The sequence below is a fragment of the Triticum urartu genome, chromosome 6A, assembly GCF_056163025.1.
Source record: "Triticum urartu cultivar PI428250 chromosome 6A, HENAU_Tu73, whole genome shotgun sequence".
NCBI lineage: Eukaryota > Viridiplantae > Streptophyta > Magnoliopsida > Poales > Poaceae > Triticum > Triticum urartu.
In genome coordinates this window covers 39027629-39051171 of record NC_141878.1, presented here as the reverse complement: position 1 = coordinate 39051171, position 23543 = coordinate 39027629, and the positions used below count along the sequence as shown (strand labels likewise).

At 48.2% G+C, this 23543-nt stretch overlaps 1 protein-coding gene and 1 pseudogene across 1 annotated transcript; both read left to right on the top strand.

Annotated features, from left to right (window-relative positions):
* Positions 1 to 9174: 9174 nt before the first annotated feature.
* On the top strand, positions 9175 to 19670 carry LOC125516448 (putative disease resistance protein RGA1; annotated as a pseudogene).
* Positions 19671 to 20945: 1275 nt separating this feature from the next.
* LOC125515769 (2'-deoxymugineic-acid 2'-dioxygenase) lies at positions 20946 to 22517 on the top strand. Its single transcript, XM_048681268.2, has 4 exons — positions 20946 to 21212; positions 21372 to 21613; positions 21683 to 22004; positions 22121 to 22517. Exons 1-4 carry the CDS (start codon positions 21027 to 21029, stop codon positions 22307 to 22309), a joined length of 939 nt encoding a protein of 312 aa, XP_048537225.2. The 5' UTR covers positions 20946 to 21026; the 3' UTR covers positions 22310 to 22517.
* The last annotated feature ends 1026 nt before the right edge of the window (positions 22518 to 23543 follow it).

Genomic DNA, 23543 nt, shown 5'->3' with positions numbered 1-23543 from the left:
AAGCCAATGCCGGGCCAGTCCTTTAAGTTTGAGCGGGAGGTATTTGATGGCGTGTAGGTCATCGCCGCGTGCCATGTGGATGTGAAGGAGGTAATCCTCGATCCATACCGCCGGATCTGTTGTGCCATCGTATGATTCGATGTTTACGGGTTTGAAACCCTCTGGGATTTTATGATCCATTACTTCATTCGTGAAGCATAGCGGGTGTGCGACACCTCTGTACTGGGCTATATCACGACGTAGCTCGGAAGAGCTATGTCTCTTGTGTTCGGCCCGGCCGGATTTGTTGTATCCGGAGTGAAGATCATTGTCACATGCCGTAGGGCGCCTGCGCGATCCGTAGATCAATCTTGTTTGTCTTGCCTTATCCTCCAGTATGTCTCGCAGGTCGGGCGCATTTTCCCGTGCCTTAGTTGAGCGGCGTCGGGGCATGGCTTGGGTGGAGGGCCGAGAGACCTCTCTGTCGCGGCCGCGAGGTGGCCGGTCTGCCATGTCATGCGCTGGTGATGTAGGTGCTTCCTCCTCTGATCGGGGTAGCGGCCTGCGCTTCGGGTAACTCTTGGAGGGGCGTTCGAGTTCATACTCTTCGGCCGCAAGGACTTCAGTCCATCTGTCAGCTAGCAAATCTTGGGCAGCTCTAAGCTGTTGCTGCTTTTTCTTGAGGCTGCTTGCCATGGCTAAAAGCCTGCGTTTAAAACGCTCTTGTTCGGCGGGGTCTGATGGTATGACGAATTCGTCGTCATCGAGCCTTGCCTCGTCTTCGGAGGGAGGCGTACAGTTACCATCCTCGACCTCTCGGTCTGCCGCTCTCTCATGAGGGTTGGCTTCTCCATCTTCCTGTGCCGAATCTTGCTGAGGTGGGTGTTCTTCGGCGCTATCCGGGGTAGTATTATCTCCCGTGCCGGAATCACCGTTTTTGCTTTGGCGGGATTTAGAGCGGCGCCGCTGACGCCGGCGCTTTGGCTGTTTCTTGGGGGCGTCATCCCCCACTGTTCCATCGCCATCTCCATCTTTTGGAGTATCCACCATATATATGTCATATGACGAGGTGGCCTTCCAGCGCCCTACAGGTGCTAGTTCCTGTTTGTCTCCTACATCGTCGTCCATGCCGTCGATGTCTTCGGAGCTGAAGTCAAGCATGTCGGTTAGATCGTCGGCAGTGGCTACAAAGTGGGTGGTGGGTGGGCTTTGAGTTTCCTCATCGTCCGTATCCCACCCACGCTGACCATAGTCCGGCCAGGGCTCTCCTGATAAAGAGAGAGACTTGAGAGAATTCAAGATGTTGCCAAAAGGCGAATGCTGAAAGATGTCTGCGGCGGTGAACTCCATTATCGGCGCCCAATCAGATTCGATTGGCAGGGGCGCGGGGGGTTCAGAGTCCGGGGAGGAGTCCGGATCCTTGGAGTCACGGGTCGTGCAGAGTGCGGGGCTAGCGTTCGGCTCGATCGCTTTCGGGATCGCAGCCCCCGAGGTGACGTCCAACCGCTCATCCTCGATTGGCGCAATAGGCTCCGATTTAGGGGTCGGAACCGATGCGTGTGCGGCCTCCAGGACACTGTCCGGGGGCAGAGCTAGATCATGCCCCTCGAGATAGTGCGGCGCGCTTGGCCGTGGCTTGAGCCCGTCGAAGATCAAGTCTCCGCGGATGTCAGCCGTGTAGTTTAAGCTTCCAAACCTGACTTGATGGCCAGGGGCGTAGCTTTCGATCTGCTCCAGGTGGCCGAGCGAATTGGCCCGCAGAGCGAAGCCGCCGAAAACGAAGATCTGTCCGGGGAGAAAAGTCTCACCCTGGACCGCATCGTTGTTGATGATCAAAGGAGCCATCGGGCCTAAAGGCGACGACACAGAGGAACTCTCAATGAAAGCACCAATGTCGGTGTCAAAACCGGCGGATCTCGGGTAGGGGGTCCCGAACTGTGCGTCTAGGCTGGATGGTAACAGGAAGCAGGGAACACGATGTTTTACCCAGGTTCGGGCCCTCTTGATGGAGATAAAACCCTACGTCCTGCTTGATTAATATTGATGATAAGGGTAGTACAAGAGTAGATCTACCACGAGATCAAGGAGGCTAAACCCTAGAAGCTAGCCTATGGTATGATTGTTGTATATGGAGTTGATTGTCTACGGACTACAACCCTCCGGTTTATATAGACACCGGATAGGTTTAGGGTTACATAGAGTCGGTTACAATGGTAGGAGATCTTGAATATCTGCATCGCCAAGCTTGCCTTCCACGCCAAGGAAAGTCCCATCCGGACACGGGACGAAGTCTTCAATCTTGTATCTTCATAGTCCAGGAGTCCGGCTGAAGGTATAGTCCGGCTATCCGAACACCCCCTAATCCAGGACTCCCTCACACATGCATGGAAAAATTTTGTGTTCTCGTCACCCAGGACATAGAACCAAATTTTTCCTTGGCGCCTCCAGAAGGCAGCGTCCCGCGCTTGGTGGAGAGACAGGGAGCGCTAGACCAACGCGCGTAAGAGAAACTCCGGACCCGAGAGGCTTCTGTTTTCTTCAAGGGTATCCAAGAATAGAATGGCCTCATTGCATCTGTCAACAATCATATCGGGGTGTTTGAGGTTTTTCGCCCATCGCTTGAGTGCCCCACGGATTCTTTTCAAGCATTGAACAAGAAGTTTTGCTGAGGCGTTGCAAGGAGCGGCGCCCGAAGCCGCCGAGGAGAGGGCGACGTCGAAACCGGGGTACCCAATCCAATGATCACTGAACCTGAATATCGAGGCACGAGGGACAGCAGTGGTGGCCAGGAGAACGATCGGCACGTGATCCGAGGTTCGAGAGGCAATAGATGTGACAGCAGAGTCCGGGAAGGCCACGGCCCAATCATTGTTGACGAGGAAACGGTCCAGCTTGACAAGCACGGGAACGCGTTGTCTGTTGCTCCAGGTGAATCTGTGGTCAAGCAAGGGGAGTTCAAGCAGGGCCGCCTCGTCGATGCAGTCATTGAAAATTTCAGCATCCGCCGCGCAAAAATTTCCATTGGATTTCTCCTGCGGTAGACGGACGAAATTGAAATCACCCATGATGGACCAAGGAACATTCATCCCAGCAGCCGTGGCAGCAATGTCAGACAGAAAGATCCCCCGGTCCGGGCCAACACACGGGCCATAGGCGTTGGTAACCGCAAACTGCAGCCCGGAGGCCCGGCATTTCAGATATGTCGTCAGCAGGCCAGGCAGCTGGGAAGAGGAGACTAGCTCCAGGGCACGGTCGTCCCACGCAGTGACGAGACCACCAGACGCCCCCAAACTAGGTTGTATCATGATAGAGCTTGCAACATAAGCAGGGAGGAAAGCACAGGCTTTGAACACAGGAACAGACATCAGTTTTGATTCCTGAATACAGACTACAGAGATCGCAGCAGCAGACAGAACAGACTTAACAGCTATACACTTGTCGTCATCTCCGAGACCACGAACGTTCCAGGAGACAAAAGTAAAACGCTTAGTAGAGCGGTTATCCATCGACAACCAGGGAGACACCGCGGATGGCTAGAGCCAAAAGACAGCAGAAGGGAGGGACTCCAGGAAGGACACGAGCAGCCTTCCCATCAAAAGCACCCCTAGCAGGCAACATGTTGGAGGGTCAGATCACCTGCTCGCCCTCGCGGCGAGCATCTTCCGATTGCGCGGAATCCAATCGCGCCAGATCTTCCTCCGGGACGCCACAGGCACGTCCCATGTCCACCAGCAGAGGGACGGCAGTAGGCGGCGACAGAGGAGGTGACCGTGCTGGAGACAGAGCACTCCCCACACCTAGCTTCCTTTTCTTGATTGCCATCGCGCGGTCAGCCATGGGGATGTATTGAGCTGGTTCAGTCAGGGCCAAACGACCGCTGCGACGGCAACTAGGCGCCAGTGGTAGAGGAACGGCCCGCAGCGCAGTCTCCCACGGATCAGGGAACTCCAGGGCGGGGATAGCGCGGTCCGCCTCCTGAGCCAGGACATGATCAAACACAACAGCATAAGGCGGTGCACGCACATACGAACCGGCAGCGGCCACATCTTCTGTCAAGAGGCGAGAGAGCAAACATGTCAAGAGTTTCTCTCGCCGATTCCTCCATCTGGCCCCCCCTCTCTAACGCGGCCAGCGGCACGACGACCAGAGCCATCGTCGCATTATCCACATCCACGGGGACGGCAGCCGCCGGAGCCGGGGCGGGCACCATCGTAAGCTCCAGCCAGCCAGGGTTCGCATGCGCCGCGGTAGGAGATGTCGCAGGCAGTAGAAAGGTAGCCAAACCTTCTCCAGCCGGAGGGAGCGGGGGCTTGATGTGTGAGGAGCGCGACATGGCAGCCTGGGAGTTCAACGCAGCCTGTACCCCCGCCAAGGTGGAGGCGAAGGGAATGGATGGCTGCGGTTTTGCGCCCATGGCCACCACAACCTCCCACTCAAGCTCCGGAAGGGAGAGGTCGCACCACGAGTCGTCAGAGGCAGGCGCACGGACGATGATGTCGGCTGATAGAGTGGCGCGCACCCCCTCATGCTTGGGGATGATGCAGTCGATGACGCCCACAGAGTAGAGCAGAGGTTGACGACGATCATGCCCTCCGACCCCCCGAGGCGCAGGGGTTGCATGGGGATTTTGTAGAAAGCACGTTCCCCCTCTCGGCCCACCGCCTGGATTTCGAAGAAACCCTCGGATACGCCGACGTCGACAGAGACAGGCTTGGAGCGGATGCGCTGCCCTTGGACGTCCGGCAGGACGGTCTTGCCTTCCATGGGGCCGCAGGGCACCGGCAGCAGGCCCAGGACGGTGTTGCCGCGCGAAGATGTGGGCACGGATCGCGCCCCCTGCCACGAGGGACCAGCGCCACCCCCGGCATGGTCGCGCCTGAGCAGCACGGGGATGTGGCGGTCCTCGTCTGCGTCTTCAGTGCGAGGGGAGTGCGGTGGGGGTGGGGGGAGGAATCCCCCCAGCACCATCGCCCCCGTCCCCGTCAGAGTCAGAGCCGAGCAGCGGAGTGACACGCCAGATCAAAACGGGAGCCAGGGCGCTGATAGTGTTGTGGTTCATGACGTGGACGCAGGAAGGGACGTGCTCCACGCGCTGCACGAGAACCTCAATGAGCACCGCCGACAAATCGTTGCCGGTGATGCAGAGGGGGAGGCGCGACCGAGCCCATGATGCGGTCGCGATCCCAGTGCTCAAGGGGAAACTTGGTGATGGAGAGGGCAACCGCTGCTTCATGGTCGAAATCGAAGCGATTCTCCGAGTGCTCTTGGGGGTCGATGAAGACTGTGTGCTCCCGCCCAACGAACGGCGCTACATCCAGGGCACGGGAGCGCTCGACGGCGTTGTGGAACACCATGAGCTGGGAGCCGACAGAGGAGGCGCACCAGGAAAACCTAAGGTGGTTTTCTTCCACCTCGTCGGCCGCGACGCGAATGGCGATGGCAGGGTTTACAGCCACCGGCTCCAAAGCAGCAAAGGCGAGGTGCCTGAACCGCGCCATCTGCACGGGGGGCATGTAGGCACAGATGTGGTCGGGGCGGCGCTCCTCCGAGCTGCTTGAGTGCTCGGACTCATCCGAAGACTGCGCCTCGTCGCCGCTGCTAACGATGACGGGCGGCGCAGCTGGGGGCGGCGCATCGGCACCTACGACCACCGCGGCATCCACGGCGACCGCAACCGGTGGCAGAGCAGCAGGGGCCACCACGGGTGCAACCAGTGGCAGAGCAGCAGGGGCTGCATCAACCATTGGGACGTCGGGGGATGCAGCAGGCGCCGGAGGGGGAGAAGGCGGCGCACGCACAGTGGACGGGGGCGGCAGGGGGCCGGGGAAGGGGAAACTCGGCATGCTAGGGAAGAACTCGAACGCGCAGCACGCCGCGCGTTTGTGGCTGGAGCGGCGGCACCGGAGACAGCGGATAGGATCACGGCAATCTCTCCCCCGGTGGCGGCTGGCAAGACAGCGAGCACATAGCTTGGCAAGAGCAGAGGCGGAGAGGGCTTTTGGGAGGAGAGCGAGGCGTCGCGGTTTAGGCGGGCGAGGCGGCGAAGAGGCGACCTGCGCGTAGGTACGTGGCGGGAGAGGAGTGATGGGGGTGGAGGTAGATAGCGCTGTAGTCGAGGATGGACCCGGTGCAGGTGGGCGATGGGGGGATACAGACGGCCTATGTGAGTCCAGCGCCCCTGGACCAGGAGCAGCGAGAAGGGGGGGTGGGTGGGCGGTGCAGAGGCAGTAAATGGGACGGGACGGGGTGAAGAGACGCCCCTATCCCGTTCGGTCGAGTGAGCAACCGAGTGCTTTGGGGCCCCAGCTGGCAGCGTCAGGGGGGAAGGTGGACCAGTCAGCGGCGAGGCAGAAGGAGGAAACGGGCCAGTTTGAACCGCTCGGCGGGCAACGGCTAGGCAGCCATGGAACCGAAACAGGGTGCGGCCATGGCGTAGGTTGCCGAGGGAGAGGATGAACGCGACAACAGCGGGCGAGGCCACAGCGAACTGGAAGACAGAGTCCCCGCAGTTCGCGACTCGCAGGTTGCGAGGGAGAGCCCCAAGCCAAAACGAGAGCGCACCAGCCACCAGCTGCATGTTGCAGCGAGCAGAACACCGGGAAGGGGAGAGCCAGAGGGCAGCCGGCACATCGAAGCCCACCGGAGCCACAAGGGAGGAAAGGTGGGCAGCGACAAAAGCTTGGAAGGCCACCCCCGGACGAGCCGAGGAACGAACGTTTCCGGCCAGGCGGCCGGAGTCAGAGCACCAAGGGGGCCGAGAGGCGGAGCGGAAGCCAGCGCGCACAGCCTGCGGAAGGACGCGGTGAGGGGCACGACGAGGAGAGGCGCGAAGAGGTGGTGGAGACGGTTGGTGTGGAGGAGGAGAAGGTAGAGGAGGGCAGGGAGGCGCCGGCAGCGGTGGGGGCGACGTGAGGTCGCTGCCCGAGTCGCAAGAACTACCTACCATCTCCCCCCCCCCCCGTAGGGAGTGTTTCGATACCGAAAAATCTCTAGATGATAATGCACCCAACTGAAATTAAACAAAGGTAAAGTTGTAAAGCCATCTTATTCCTCTCAATGAACTCTGCATACTACCCACCCCCTCCTAATACTAATACAGCTCCATCTCTTCTTTTGAAGGGAATACATGCCCATCTCTACTAACAGAGTATTTAACCAAAAACTACCACATTTCATGGAGACGTGCCCAGAAACTACCACTTTACGAATTTGTGTCGAAAACTACCACTTTTTTGCTAATCTGTGACTAAAAACCTACCATGTCGGAAAAGTGCCCGATTCGCCTCTTCTAAACGCCTTTCTGACAGGATGGGCCCACAAGTCGGGTTGACCGTTAACTTTGACCGTTATTACAAATGGTCCCACATGTTAACCCTCTTCTTCCTCCTCTCTCCCTCTCTTTGGCATTTCTACAAACACCTTGTGTGCACCTGCAGTTCGCCCGAGATCCTGACCGACGCGCCCTTCTCGAGCGAGCTGAGCGCGTGGCTCTGGATGCTGTTGTCGTCCCCGGCCTACTCCTCGAGCAGGTCTCCGACCAGGGCGCTGGCGGGGGAGGGCCAAGGTCGTCCTCGGCGTCGGCCCAGACGACATCGTCGTCTCGGTCGAAGCCAGCGTGCGCCATGGAGTTGCCGCTGAAACCCGTCTAGTTCTGCCCGCCCTCTAGCATCACATCCACCTCTGGCACCGAGTACCCCGTCTGCGACGATAGCAACTTCGTGGAGTCGTAGCAGAGCTCGAACGGCGCCACCGCCGGCCTGACCCTCCTCGCGCTCCTGCCCATGGAGCGGTCGAAGGCCGCGATCAAGGGGCGGTACCCATCGTGGCGAAGCTCCGTGTAGCGGACTGTGGTGGAGAAGCCGACGATGAGCGCACCGGTGCTCGCGAATGCCACACGCGCTCCGTCCATGGCGATGCCATTGCTGGCCGAGACGTAGTAGCCGGGGTCTCCGGCGAACGGGCGGCGCAGCGGGACCCCCTCGGACAGGAGCGTTGTGACTGCCGGCCGGTCAGCCCGGCGAGCGAGGAAGAAAGGGCCGCCGCTGAAGATTGCCGCGCCCGCGCGGTCGCCATCACCTGGGAGGCACAACATGAACGAGCTAGCGACCCTCTGCGTGCTCGCGACCTGCGCCGAGAACGAGCGGGTGGAGCGTGCGAGCCCCGCGACACCGACGGCACCGCAGGAGGCGGCGACAGAGAAGGCGACCGGGAACAGCGGGCAGACAGCGTCACGTGCGTGGTCTGGCCGTGGTTGGCACTGCACGGCGACGTGACGACCGGGGCCGAGAGCTCGAGGACGACCGGGCGGCCGGCGTTGAGGGCCGCCACACACACGGGGTGTTTGTGGAAATGCCAAAGAGAAGGAGAGAGGAGGATAACAGTCAAAATTAACGGTCAACCCGACTTGTGGGCCCATCCTGTCAGAAAGTCGTTTAGAAGAAGCGAATCGGGCACTTTCCCGACATGGTAGTTTTTAGTCACAGATTAGCAAAAAAATGGTAGTTTTCGGCACAAATTCGTAAAGTGGTAGTTTCTGGACACGTTTCCATAAAATGTGGTAGTTTTTGGTTAAATACTCCTACTAACAAGCCATTCTGCAACTGTAGGGAAATCATCCATAAATATTTCTCTGCCCATCGTTCAGGTCTAGGGTGCGAGAGGGACGCGTTTGCTCAAGCGGACTATCACGAGGAGCAGACATCGCGCCATGGTCACATGCTGCGTGCGGTGAGTGGTGCGCTTTTGTTTAGAGCAATCACCGCAAGCAAGGGCTTCTCGATCTACTCTCAGCTCATGCTCCCAGATCCATGTAAATGTCCTACCAGGCTCTGGATTATCTGCCTACATTTTTGCCTTTGGAGAGCTCACTTACCTTTGGCTTATATACACAGTGCTCTGTGCGTTTTAGACCTTTACCTGTACTGGTACGAGCAGCAGGGACCCAACATCCATCCATCCTAAAGGTAATATTGGATCTCCTCTTTTCAGTTGGCTTTGCTTGCATCTATCGATCTAGGTGCCTTAAGTTTGCTTATTTCTATTGTTTCTCATGCTTAGGAATCGTTCATCATGTACTCATGTTAGCATTCTAGTCCCTTCCCTCCTTTTTTACTAGTAATCTTAATTAGCTACAACGAGTGCTGGAGATGATGTGTTGGTTCATCTTTGTTACAGCAAAAAGTAGCAAACATGGCGATGGTCCTGGATGCTTTTGCATCCTACATGCAAAACATGCTCACGGAGATGGTCAAGGAAGAGGTGTACATGCTGCTTGGAGTTGGAGACGAGATCGAGAAGATGGATGTCAAGCTTGGGGATCTTAAGAACTTCCTTGCCGACGCTGACAGGAGAAACATCACCGACAAGAGTGTGCAACAGTGGGTGGTCCAGATCAAGCGTCCCATGTACGAAGCTGCCGACATCCTCGACCTCTGCCAGCTCAAGGCCATGGAGCGCAGTCCATCCACTAAAAATGTGGGGTGCTTCAACCCCTTGCTATTCTGCATGCGGAATCTCTCCCATGCCCATGACATCGGCACCCGCATCAAGGCGCTCAACAAGAGGCTCGACACCATCAAGGAGCGAAGCGCTTCTTTCAGCTTCATCAATCTTGGTTCCTATGAGGATCGTAGCTGGAAGGTCCATGGCTCTCATTCTGGTGATACCAGACGTGAGACGTCAGGGGAGTTTGATCGGTCAGGTGTAGTCGGAGAGAAGATCGAACAAGATACAAAAAAGCTGGTTGAGATCATGCTAAGTGAAAAGGAGGGCAACACCAACATCATGGCGGTCGCCATTGTTGGTGTAGGTGGAATCGGCAAGACCACTCTTGCCCAGAAGGTCTTTAACAATGAAGCCTTGAATGCTGAGTTTGAGAAGATGATATGGTTGAGCATCAATAAGGACTTTGACAAGGTTGAGTTGCTCAGGACAATCATCACTCAAGCCGGGGGAGTACATGGTGGTGAAAAGGCGCTGGCTGTGCTTCAGCCAATCCTTGCCGCTACCTTGAAAGGGAAGAAGCTATTCCTGGTGCTAGATGATGTGTGGAACCATGGAGCATGGGATAATGTGCTTAAAACACCCTTGGCTAACATCGTGGCTCAAGGTAGCCGAGTACTCATCACTACTAGAGATGAAAGAGTGGCTAGAGGGATGAAAGCTGTGCATCCCAACCACCATGTTGACAAATTGGAGGAGAAGGATGGCTGGTCATTACTCAAGAATCAGGTGTCTAACTAAACTCTATGCATCTTACTAGTTCCATTCTTAATTTTGGGTAGAGATATAATAATTGGGCACTCTTTTATGTATTATTCTTTGAGATTATAACATGGACTCATACAACATGAACACTACATATACTTATGCCAAGGCACATGAACCGGCCGCAAGTGTACTGTGAGGTGGGGTGGTGCGATGGTGGTGAAACTTCCTGCTTGGGCTATTGGCTTTCCCATGGCCATTTTGGGTTGGATGGGTCTTGTGGTAGGTTAGACCCAAATATGGATCTTTGGTAGCAAAATATGGGTGCCTACCCATATTTTTTTGGTGTATGCTGTTGGAGCTTTGGGCCAAAATTTCAGTTTTCGGGTCTTGGGTTAAACATTGGAGATGCTCTTACATACCAACACTGTTAGAAACCTCTCTGTGTGCAGCGCACCAATGATTATTTGTGTTGGCTGCTTGCATATAGCGTTAGTCCATCTCATGACTTTTGTTGCTTTCTTAGGCAGGTTTCATCCTGTAAGCAGCCATCTTAAAAAAAGCAATTTTTTTAAAGAAAGGTACAATGTCATTGGGCATTGTTTCTCTCCCTCTTTGTCGAGTGATTCTTAATTGTGGTCGTTTCACCATCTCCATCTCGCACATGCACCTTTCCTCTGTGTTTTGTGATTGTCTGCTAGTTGTTGTTCTTCTCTGCTCCTAGTTGCCATTTCCTTTAGACGCGATGACTCATGCTTCACTGTCTTGTGTGTTCCTCCTAAATTTTAGTTTTTAATTTTCCACCACGTCCACCAAATTCTTTGCTCATTCGTGTTTACCATACCATGTGAGTTCACCTAACATTTATTTGCCCGTCATCTCTTCTTGCTTGGTCCTTTTGTGTACAATTTTTTGTGGCCTTTCTGCTCCTAGTTGTTTTCTATATGAGTTTTTGTGGCCTCCCTTCGCGTTGTTGTTGATCTACGCCCATTCTCTTATCGTCAAGCTTATTTTGCCGCCGGTTTCTTGTGCTGTCATCCTTGTTAAGAAGTACTAGTATTGGTTTAGGTTTCCATATTACTCTAGATTTCCTTCCAGGTATTTCAAGTCTATTGTACTATATATTTGCCCCATGGGCTATGCAATACAATCTATAGCCAACACGTCCCATGATCCACCGACATGCTAACACTTCGTATTCTTCGACTTACTATATTTGGATGTGCAGATTATAAAATTGCATACGTAGGATTATAGATAATTTAAACATGTATAAGAAGCCTCCTTCCTTGTGTAGTTGTAGATCAAATATGTATGTATGTATGTATGTATGTATGTATGTATGTATGATATGTATGTACGTACATACGTACATATGTATGTATGTATGTCTTCTTGCATAATTAAGCGCGTAATTTATTTAGTTTCTAAGATGATAGATTAAACTATGCATCTTGTGGTTAAAGGAGTAAGAAACTTAACGTCTTGTCTGGATGAGACTGTTATGATTATAGTTTCTCACTTGCAAGGCATCCCACTTGACAACATCCCCACTTGCCAGTTCATTCACTTGATATTTGAATTTAGATAGTACATTAGCCGATTTTTCGTGGCTCTTTTTTCAGTCTATTATTGACTAGTATTGAGTTGACACTAGCAATTAAGAAATGGCTATTTTCTCTCTCAAGGAAAACAACTCCTTACTGACTCTTAATTGGTTGCAGATAATCTCAAGTGAGAAAGATGAACGTGAAATTGATATGCTCAAGGACATTGGTTTGCAGATTGTAGCCAAATGTGATGGTTTGCCTCTTGCAGTCAAAGTAATGGGAGGTCTACTGTGTCAGAAGGACAAAAAACACCGTGAGTAAGGAGCTGATACTAAGGAATCTTATAGAGCCAAATACAAAGTATATTGATCAAGATGTTTGCAACATGCATGATGTTGTACGATCATTTGCTCAATTTCTGGCTAGAGATGAGGCACTGGCAGCTCACAATGGAGAAACTAATATTGTTAGTAAACTTAGTGCACATGAGTTTCTTCGGTTATCTCTAGAAAGCAAAGCATCAGAATCAGATGGGTTAGACTGGAGTTCTTTGCAAGCACAAAAGACACTAAGGGCGCTAATATTAGTTGGCTATATAAATATCAAGCCTGGTGATTCGTTGGTTCATTTTCAATGTCTACGAATTTTACATATAGACTCTGCACATGTTGTGGCATTGCTTGAATATTTACAGAAACTCAAGCACCTGAGGTATTTGTCATTGGAAAACACTGATATATCTAGTCTGCCGGATAGCATTGAAAAGATAAAATTCTTGCAGTACATTAGCCTTCTAGAATGCCAACAATTTGTGGAACTTCCACATAGCATTATAAAGTTAGGGCAACTAAGGTACCTTAACTTAATTGGAACAAGTATAAAAGGCATACCTAGGGGGTTTTGTGCTCTAACAAACTTGAGGAGATTATATGGATTTCCAGCTCGGGTGGATTTCATGGCTCAAGAATCTTAGACTGGACAGAATGGAGAATGTAATTGCTCCGTCATCCGCAGCAAAGGCAAAGCTTAGTGAGAAGGCACATCTTACGGACCTATCCTTATATTGTGGTAGTAGATTGGGAGATGATGGGCTAATTGAAGAGGAAGATATCATCTCTGAGGAAGAGCAACAACGAATAGAGAAGGTATTTGATGAGCTCTGCCTTCCGCCCAGGTTAGAATATCTTTGCATCAATGGATATTTTGGCCGACGGCTCCCAAAGTGGATGATGTCATCATCAGTTGTGCCCCTCGAGAGCTTGAGGATTCTGTTCATTACAGACCTGGCTTGCTGCACTCATCTTCATGATGGCCTGTGTCAGCTCCCTTATTTGGAGTTCATTCAGATCGATCGTGCTCCAGCCATCAAACGTGTTGGACGTGAATTCATGTTGCCCTACCATCACCACAGTCCTAGTCCTTCCCAGATGGTGGCTGCATTTCCAAAATTGCAAACGATGAATTTATTAGGAATGGTGGAATGGGAGGAGTGGGAGTGGGAGGAGCAAGTGCAAGCCTTTCCTGTCTTGCAGCGTCTTATGCTAAATCAGTGCAAATTGAAGTGTCTTCCTCCTGGTCTTGCCTCTCAGGCAGGGGCTTTGAATAAATTAATCATATACAATGTCCAGGGTCTCATCTCTGTAGAGAACTTTCCATCTCTGGTTTAGCTGAATCTGGATGAAAACCTTGACCTAGAGAGGATCACTAATCTTCCCAGACTGCAGAAGCTTACCATCAAAAACTGCCCAAAGCTGAAGGTGTTGGAGGGTCTTGTTGCACTCCAGAGGCTCGCTCTCTCGTATAATGACATGGAAAAAATCCCAGAATACATGGGAGGTATAAACCCAAGGCATTTGGAGCTGTACTGCAGCCTAGCACTGCTCGCTTCAATGGCCGCGCGACAATCTGGCCCTGAGTGGGACAAGTTCAGCCATGTTGAGCATGTCAAGGCATATGCACGCGAAGGAGGTAATTCAAGGAAATGGTATGTCTTCTACACAGCTAAACCATACAGCTTGGAGACAAATAACAGCCACTCTTTCATGTCCAGAGGTAATTTAGCATCACTCTTTCATCTTAATTTCTCTGTTTGCTCTATTTATTTAGTTTGTTCTCTTATGCTTGTTTCTTCCTTTCATCCGTAAGTTAGATTTTTTAATATATTTGCTACATTCGCATTCCCTTTAAATACGCCCTTCGAGAGTAGTACCTTCTCTAAAGAAAATATTTGAATGGCTTTTTATTGCTTTGTGATGGCTATATGTTTACCAATACTTCTTTCTGATTTGACCGCACTCCCTCATGCCCTAAATCCCTCATCACCTAAATATCTTTTATACTCAGTTTTCCCCCTAGGTTACGTCCAAATTTTAAATGAAGAGCATTATCTTTAAAAATTATTAAAGCTCATGTATGATTTCTGGATCTCACTGTTTTAACACGGTCACATTTGGGCTCTTGCCTTGTAAATCATGGATTTGTAACCACTTTTATTCTTTCTTCTCATGCAGGAACCTTGACTTCTTTCGATGACGCACAAGGATTTGAGTCTCCCTTCAAAATGACGAGAAAAACCTTTAGGTACATCTGCAGCTTGGTGATGAGTCCATCAATGGAAGATATGAACAGCTACACCTTTGTTGACGGGAGGGTGCTGTCTTTAGAAGATCGGGTAGCCGTTGCTCTTAGAAGCTTGCAGTCCAGTGAGCCAACAGAGAGCATAGCATCCTCTGTTGGTGTGAACGAGTCAATAATCTTGTTGGTAACTGAGATGTTCGTTGAAGCTATGTGGGAGCAGGCGCGGCACCACACGAGCTGGCCAGACTCTAGTGAAAAGGATCAAATCAAATCCAAGTTTGACAAGATCCACAATATGCATAACTGTTGCGGTGTTATATGTACAACTCACATCCCATTTGGACCAAACTGGGACCATGAGAAGAATGTTGGCACACTGATGCAAGTTGACGTTGATCTAGAGATGAGGTTTAGAAGCATTTGTCTCGGATCAGTAGGTAGCATGGGCCAGTCAAGCCTTTTGCAGGACTCTCAAATCTTCAAGGAGTGTGAGAAGGGCGGTTGTCTGAATGGCAGCAAGCTGAAGGTGGCATTAGATGGATCAGAAGTCGGGGAATACATAATTGGTGATGCAGGATATCCTCTTCTCCCGTGGCTACTCACACCATATGAGGACGAAGACCTCTCAGATTCCAAGGCAGAGCTCAATAGGAGACACTCCGCAGCCACAACATGTGCTCTGAAGGCGCTGGCAAGGCTCAAAGACAAATGGAAGTGCCTGCAGGGAGAGACGTGGTGGCCAGCCAATCTGGAAACTCGAAGTAAAATAGTATATGCCTGCTGCAAGTTGCATAACATAGTCATAGAAATGGAGGATGATGCAACCATGCTGAGCACCAAGCGGAGGAATTACTCCAAGGAAGTGCGCCAGATAGCAAAGGAGGACGCTGTCAGGGCGAGGGATATGCTATCACAATACTTCTTGGCTAGCAGGTCATCTGAATCTGGAGGTGAATTACCATAACTTCTCCTACATCTTAATTTGGTCTTTTGGTTGCTCTCTTCACTAATTTTTCATATTTATTTCCTCCCGGTGGATGCAGAGCAGGATGATGAAGCAGCTTCATCAGGCTCAGGGGGTGAAACCAAGAGACAAGAAGCGCATACAAGAACAGAAGATGAAGAGATCATTAACTAGGTACTACTGCTAGCCCACTGTGCTTCTGAGTCCTGTTATTGAAACTGCTAGTGAGAATCTTTAGCTGATTAACTCCCTTGGTTGCTAGTAGTAATTACATAACTCAGAGATAATGGTAATTGATACAACTTTAGCAATGTGTTAGCTGAGACTCTGTATTGGTAATTTGTTTAACTGATGGTTCATGTAATAGCATATGTGATCCTGTTAATAAAGTTAGCATCCTGCAATGCATGGAAATGAAAATTCTTGATATGTTAAACCCTGGTGCGTGGTCGTATATATCTGATAGTATATTTTAGGGACATTTCAGGGTACTTGACTGATACTGTTAAAAAAAGTCAACTGATGTGACTGGTACTCCTATTTTAAGTCAATTATTATTCCAGACATCGTCCATGAAACTCCAGTAATAGTCTTGAAACAGAGTTTCACATGCTTTCCGCTTTTGTAGTATTTCCAATGGTAAGACGTTGTATCCTCAAATACGGGCACACAGAAAATGCTTGCTTCCTCTCTGTTTCGCTCTTCCTCAACTAACAAGCGACAACAACTCTGGAACATTTTTTTTATCGACCCTTTGTAAAATATAGCAAGGGTGATTGACGTTCCATTTTGTTTCATCAATTTCACAATTCGCTTCTTCTCAGCTCAATGTATCAAGGAACCTTTAACTGGTTTAGCAGTGTGCCAAGCAAAACATTAGTATCTACTCCCTCCGTTCTTAAATATTTGTCTTTCTACATATTTCAACAAATGACAACATACGGAGCAAAATGAGTGAATCTACACTCTAAAATATGTCTATATACATCCGTACGTGGTAGTCCATTTGAAATCTCTAAAAAGACAAATATTTAGGAATGGAGGGAGTATTAGCTGAGACGATTGTGTATTTCCCTCTGTATTGCATCTGCATGCATCAAGTAGTTGCAGGCTTACTACAGAATCAATTTGGTACGAAAAATGGTAAAGAAATTTGGTACGAAAAATGGTAAAGAAATTACCATGATCTTACCAGCACTAATACTGGCATCTTAAGTTAACACAGAGTCATCTATCTTTGTTTCTTCAGTATCCATGAAACTAAGGCTGGCTTGTCGGTTTGTTCTGACTTGAGAAATCAAATTCTAGGAGGAAATCGAGAGTTTTAAGACTTTTACTTTTCTGAGTTTACATCTAAGCACGTTTATGAATTCTGATGCAAACCTGTTGCGTTGAAAGAAGATGACAGGACAGTGCCATCACATTTATCTTTCACTAGTGACAAATTCTTGTTCTCGAGAGATCCTGGTATCATCCATGATTGACAAAATTGGCAGTCACATTTTCCAAGTACAACAGGCAGAATCTATGCATACGTTAATCAAACTGTGTCGAGTGCAGCTCGTTTAGAGCTCTACTCCTTTTTCTGTAAAGTTTGACTTTAATATCCCAGCCACTTGAATCAAAGGGCTTTGAAATGTACTGTCAGTCAGCCTAAGTACATGGTTGTTGAGCAAGTAACCGAACCGGTGCATGATTCAGAAGTCGTTAGGGTACTTTGTCAGGCTTAAACCCCAGAGAAATCAATTCCTTTCTTCTTAAGATCTTCAGTAGCGGGTCAGATCCGATCCAAGAGCTGCAATTAAGAGAATTCATCAATAACCTCCGTATAATCTCTCCGAGAAACATTAATCCATACAAAACAACACACACACACAGACACCGTAAGAATGGAGATCCCCTAATAGGATGAATCATTTAATGTGGAATCTTAAGTTCGTGTGATTGGCCCGTTGGGGATATGACTGTCAATGCTTTGTAATACCATTAGTGGGGGTGATTTTAGCAAATGTTGAAAGCCTACCTGTTCGCGATCACCATTGGAAACAACAACGGAACGATCAGAGACTGTAAACTCTCAGCCATCCATGCGTGACACAACCCCACCAGCTTCTTCAGCTATCTGTTGAAAAATAAAACCAAATTCATCAAGTAGTTATGCTAACAAACTCCACACATACCAGGAGCAGGAGAAAAGAAGCCATCCGACTCAGGATCAATGAGCAGAAATTTATCAAACTGAAATTAAGATTATGCAAGTTCTGCATTCGTGATACAGCCTCGCCAGCTTCTTCAGCCATCTCTTGAAAAAATAACCAAAGTCATCAAGTAGTTACACTAACAAACTCCACACAGTAAGCTTAGAGCAGGAGAAAAGAACCATTCTACTCAGGATCAATGAGCAGAAATTTATCAAACTCAAACTAAGACTGTGCTACATAAATACGTTTCAGAATATATGCATCACTTTGATGCCTGTTAATACGCAAATTCTACATTTAACTGTAGAAAATTAAATCGAGAAATTAGTTCACAATGGCTCAATGATACACTTACCTCTATACAAAAATTAATCCAAATTTTAATAATCCAGAAATATAAGAACTGATTCTCAAAAGAAAAATGTCAGACTAAAAATGCAACAAGGTTTGAAAATATGCAAGTAAGCCAGTTCCACTTTCTACCAAACTGACAATTATTTAAAAATAATAATTCCATAAGGTAAAAAGGATTACCAGAACGCCAGCACCCATGTCTCATAGCTTAAGCCAATATTCCCAATAGGTTATTTTTTATTTTATTTTTGGGTTGTTTTTCAGTTTTCGTACATAGTCTCAGCAAATATTACTTCTGGTCAGAATACGCAGCATTCCTTTTTGTAAATCCGGATCACCCAAGCGCTATATATGTTCAGGGGTATTTGGCCCGCTCACAAATTTTTCACAAATGTGCAACTTGAGTTTCCTTTTTTAAAATATTACAACCAACGGGAAATCCTATTTCTCACCCATTTTCTGTACAAAATGTGCACCCCTGTCAGTAATAGGCTGGCGCATGCACGGGATATGTTTTCCCGCTTCAAGAAGATTCGGCCCTATTTTTCTTATGTCCTTTTTGCTGTGTTTTCTTTGTTGGTTTTAACCACTTTCTTCTATTTTGTTTTTCTTCTTTTCCGGCCTTTTTAGTTTTTCATTTTTCTTCTCCTTTTTATTTTTTTACTTTTCCCGTTTTAATTGTCGAACAATACTGAAAATTCATTAACTTTTCGAATTCATGAACATTTTTTTGTGTTTGTGAAAAAGTCAATCAAATTTGCACGTATTTTTTAAATTCGTGAAAACTTTTTCATATTTTTGTACAATTTTGAAATTCAGATTATTTTCAAATTCTGTAAGAAATTTCTAAAAATCACTAAGTATTTTTTCATATTGGTGAAACTCTAAAAAATCTGGAACAATTTATTAAATTCGTGGAATTTTTCTTTTACAATCAGTTTTTGAAATCTATCAAAAAACGGAGTTTAGCTCATGCAAGGAGCTACCATTTTTCTAATCATTCTGAGTGAAAATCAGTTGACGGTTTCTTGGAGCGAAGGACTGCACTGTTGTATTGGGTATACAGTTTTTTGCTTTTTGTGTGGTAACCATTTTTTTAATTTTCGTTTTATTTTATTATTTTCTGTTGTATTTTGTATTTTCTTTTTTGAAATTTCCCATTTCAATTGATGAATGTTTTTGAAAAGTCATGAATACTTTTTAAAAATTGTGAACTTTTAAAATCAGAGAACATTTTTTCATGCTTGTGAGATAAATCATAAAAAATCTTCAACTTTTTCATATTAAAAAATGATTTTTTTTCCTGAAGCTAAAAGCAAGGAGCAAGCCTTTTTTAATCATGTTGAGCGAACATCAGTTGAAGTTTTCCTGGAGCGAGGGGTTGCGCCGAATTTTTTGGAACTATAGGATGACGCTTCAGGTGTTTTGCATGCTATTGTTATGTGTGGATGTGTCTACTATTTGCGTAGTATGTGCTTATGTGATCGAATATTAGTATATGTTCAGTACTATCAATGCCCTGCTCGTGATTATTTTCTAGATTAAATTAATCGGAGAATTGCTAACATACTCAACAGCGACCACCCCAGGACCTCAAAACCATGTAAGGAAAAAACACACATGGCTACACATTCAGAAAGTTTTTTTTTCTTCAGAGGTGCACATTCAGAAATTAAAAATACAAAAGAGAAACACATCACTCATGTGATTTAAAATCAATGAGTGCACGGTATGTGAGCCACTAGGAGATCAGCTACTTTCGAATGCATTTGCTAAGTTTGCACCACCCTAACCCAATCTAGCGGGCTGTCGGGCTATCTGGCTAGTTTATTTAATTAAAAAATATTGTGGCCTACATCCATCGATCGATGTCTAAGGCTTACAGTGGTGTAATATATTCTTCGGTTTTTCTCAATCTGAGAGAGACCGATGTTAATGGAGACGAAGAAAATGGTAATGATGGGCCGGGATTTGGCTCGCCGGATCAACTCGCCATGCCGGTAGACCAGCAAAGCCGGCGCGTGGAGGTCGGAGAGACGAGATGCACCGCACACCTATGGTCGCGTGGGGGACGCGTTGACTCCATCGGTCTCTCCATTCTTTCCAATGTAAACGACATTCGTAAATTACCTCAATAAAAGATGGCTAATATAAACTCTATTACCATTTGATAGTTATTTATCTAAGCCCGACATGCTGAAAGTTACATTTCTAAATATTATATTATTTACGCTTGGTTTAGTTCTTACGGAGGAGAAATGGTTAATAAAAAAATTGGGACCTTCGTGTAACATAGGTAGTATATGTAGAGAACGGACGTTTGACTCTTGGCCTTCATGGAGGCCTTTTTTTTGAAAATTTCAAAATTCAAACTTTTTGGTTTTAAAAAAATCTGAAAAAATTTGTGCATGTAAATAAGGGTGTTATGTGTATGTGTGTAACATTTTAGGATGGAATACGTTGAAATGCGGCCTATACAAAAAAGACAAATTCATGGTTTGGGAGGATGAATTAATAGTATCATGTGTTAAAAGGTCCCAAATTTGTCCTTTTTGCACAGCCCCATTTCAACGTATTTTGCCCTGAAAATTTACACATATATGTGTTATGCCTCCATGTATATCTTTATTTTTCTGAATTTTTTGAAACATAGAAAAGATGAAATTTGATGAATTTTGAACTTTCCAAAACCGAGCTCCATGGAGCTCGGCCTCCAAAGGCAATATTCGGTATATGTACTTATAAGAATTTTGAAAATAAAATAGTATTAGGACATTAGGATGGTTCCGGCACATGTGTGTGGGCCACTACCCAAGGCTTACAGCAGTGTTGTGATATATTCTCCGTTTTTTCTCAATCTGAGAGAGACCGATGTCAATGGAGACGAAGAAAATGGTAATGATGGGCACGTGAAGACTCGGAAAGGATAAGGACGATGGGAGAGAAACTTGGGTCGGCTGAATTACAATCATTTTCCTTGATATATTGTGGTTGCTGAATAAGCTAATATTTGCACCCAAGTACGACTTTCATACGACCTAACGTAGCATTGTCCGGCGCGGAGGAGAGAGAAATATGGGATCATGTGTAAGATAATACTATAAATAGCAGGTTCCCTGCACTCAAGAATGTACAATAAGTGGGATCGAGTCTCCTTTCTTGCCTCGTGCGCTCTCGCTTCCAGTGATCCTTCCAATGGAGAATATGCTCTCCTCAGCCCCGCTGCCATCGTCCCTCCCGGACCGCTTCATCTTGCTGCCTGACCAGCGCCCACCGGCATCATCCGTTGCCGTATCGCTGCCCGTTATCGACCTCAGCCGCGGCCGCGACGAGGTTCGCCGCGCCGTCCTGGACGCCGGCAGGGAGCTCGGCTTCTTCCAGGCAAGTCGAAACAAACCAAGCAGCAATCAATCCCCTCGTTTAATTCCACTTGACCCTCCACACACGGAGACACCAACATTGTCATAGTAGACAGACACATCACTCCTGCATCACGAGAATGGAGGCACCAATAATGCGTGGTAATTCAAATGAATGCAGGTGATCAACCACGGCGTCTCCGAGCAGACGATGCGGGAGATGGAGGAAGTGTGCGAGGAGTTCTTCCGGCTGCCGGCGGCGGACAAAACGGCCTTGTACTCCGAGGACAGGTTCAAGCGCAACCGGCTCTTCTCCGGTACCATCTACGGCGATCGTTACTGGCGGGACTGCCTCCGCCTTGCCTGTGCCTTTCCCGTCGGCGACACAAAGAACGACTGGCCCGACAAGCCCCAGAGTCTCCGGTAAAGATCGCCGTGTGCCTCTCCGATCCGATCAATTTGGCTTTGACTCTTTCGTCTCGTGCACTCCAGGGAGGTTATCGAGAAGTTCATCATGCCGACGAGAGGCGTCGCTATGGAGCTGCTGCGGCTGCTAAGCGAGGGCATGGGGCTCCGGCCTGACTACTTCGAAGGGGACCTCAGCGGAGGCGATGTGGTCATCCACGTCAACCACTATCCGCCATGCCCGGACCCGAGCCTGACGCTCGGCCTGCCGCCGCACTGCGATCGGAACCTCATCACCCTCCTGCTACCGGGCACAGTCAACGGCCTACAGGTGGTCTACAAGGGCGAATGGATCAACGTAGACCCCGTACCCAACTCCTTCATTGTCAACTTCGGCCGCCAACTGGAGGTAGCTAGCTAGCCCTAAAATTGATAATCAGTTATCGGCTTAATTACTGCTCCCTAAGTTCGGGCCGGCTGGTTGTAATCAACGGGTTCATTGATGTTTTAATTGTTTGGACGCAGATCATCACCAACGGCATGTTGAAGAGCATCGAGCACCGGGCGGTGGCCAACTCAGCGCTGGCGCGGACGTCGGTGGCGGCGTTCATCATGCCGGCCGCGGACAGCCTCATCGGCCCCGCTGAGGAGTTTGTTAGCAAGGACAACCCGCCGCGCTACCGCCCGGCCATTTTTGGCGAGTTCATACGCTGATGCGCATGTAAAGTTTTCCCAATAAACGCGCTCTCTCGTGCGCGTAACAAGAAACCACCAGTGATGTGTGTCGATCGTTGGGTAAAAATATCTCATGCTAGTATATACTCATAAAATAAATCAACGCCCACTTACAGGGGCTGGATATTTTGTTAAACACATAATACTATACTAGAAGAATAATGATATTTCAAAGTCATCTCTTTTACTTTGAGCCTAGCCCTAACTAAAAGCATTCGAAGGCTCGGAGAATTCTCGTCCGGATATAAACCTATCTATCGATTACTACGCAGTGTGTAACTTTTTCACTTTCATTTTCCCATATTACCGAGCGCGGACTACCAGATTTTTTTTTGCGACGGTAAAAGGAGTGTATTTCTCAAGAGCAGCGAAGTTCATCTCTACACAAACTAGGAATGTTAACAGGACCAAAATGGATCCAAACCACAGTACGGTCCTACGTCCTCTCAAAGTTTGCGAAAACATGACTAACATTCTTCTACTCTCTCTAAAAATATGAGCAATTCTACACTCCTGCTCGCCCATAAGCCAATCTTCACCTCCCAAAGAACCATGGCATATTGGGACCGATCATGTCCCTTAATTAGCATTGGTCACTTGGACAGCTTGCAAACTATCACACTCCAAGATGATTGGTAGTTATGTCCAATGGTGCGCGAGAGCCAAACCCTCCATGCACCCGACAAGCTACACATCCAAGACGTCCAGGCATGACCATGGGGACCTGCACGTAGAGAAAATGATGGAGCCATGCATCATGGCCACATAACACCATCCCCGCGCATGCACTCCCATCCTCTTGAGGATAAGAATTTCATAGAAATTCTAGAGGATAGAATTCTTATAGGATTTTTTTCTTTAGAGCCCTTTGATTCATAGGAATGAATTTCTATTCCTACATAGGATTGGTTCCTATCCTCCACATTTCATAGGAAAATAAAAAAGATCCTAGACTCAATGGAAAAATTCCTTTGGTGTCAACCAAATGACATCTTGTTTCCTATTCCTACTCATAGGATTTGAGATACATGTCATCTCATTTCCTACAAAATTCATATTCCTATGATAATCCTATCCTATGAACCAAAAGAGGCCTTAAAGTCCAAACCGTGCAGAGGGATCTCGATCTATGCACCGGCTATTTAGCTACAAGATGCAGAGGGTATCTGGGTTTAATAGTATTTTGGACGTATTGTCTATGTAAGATCAACAC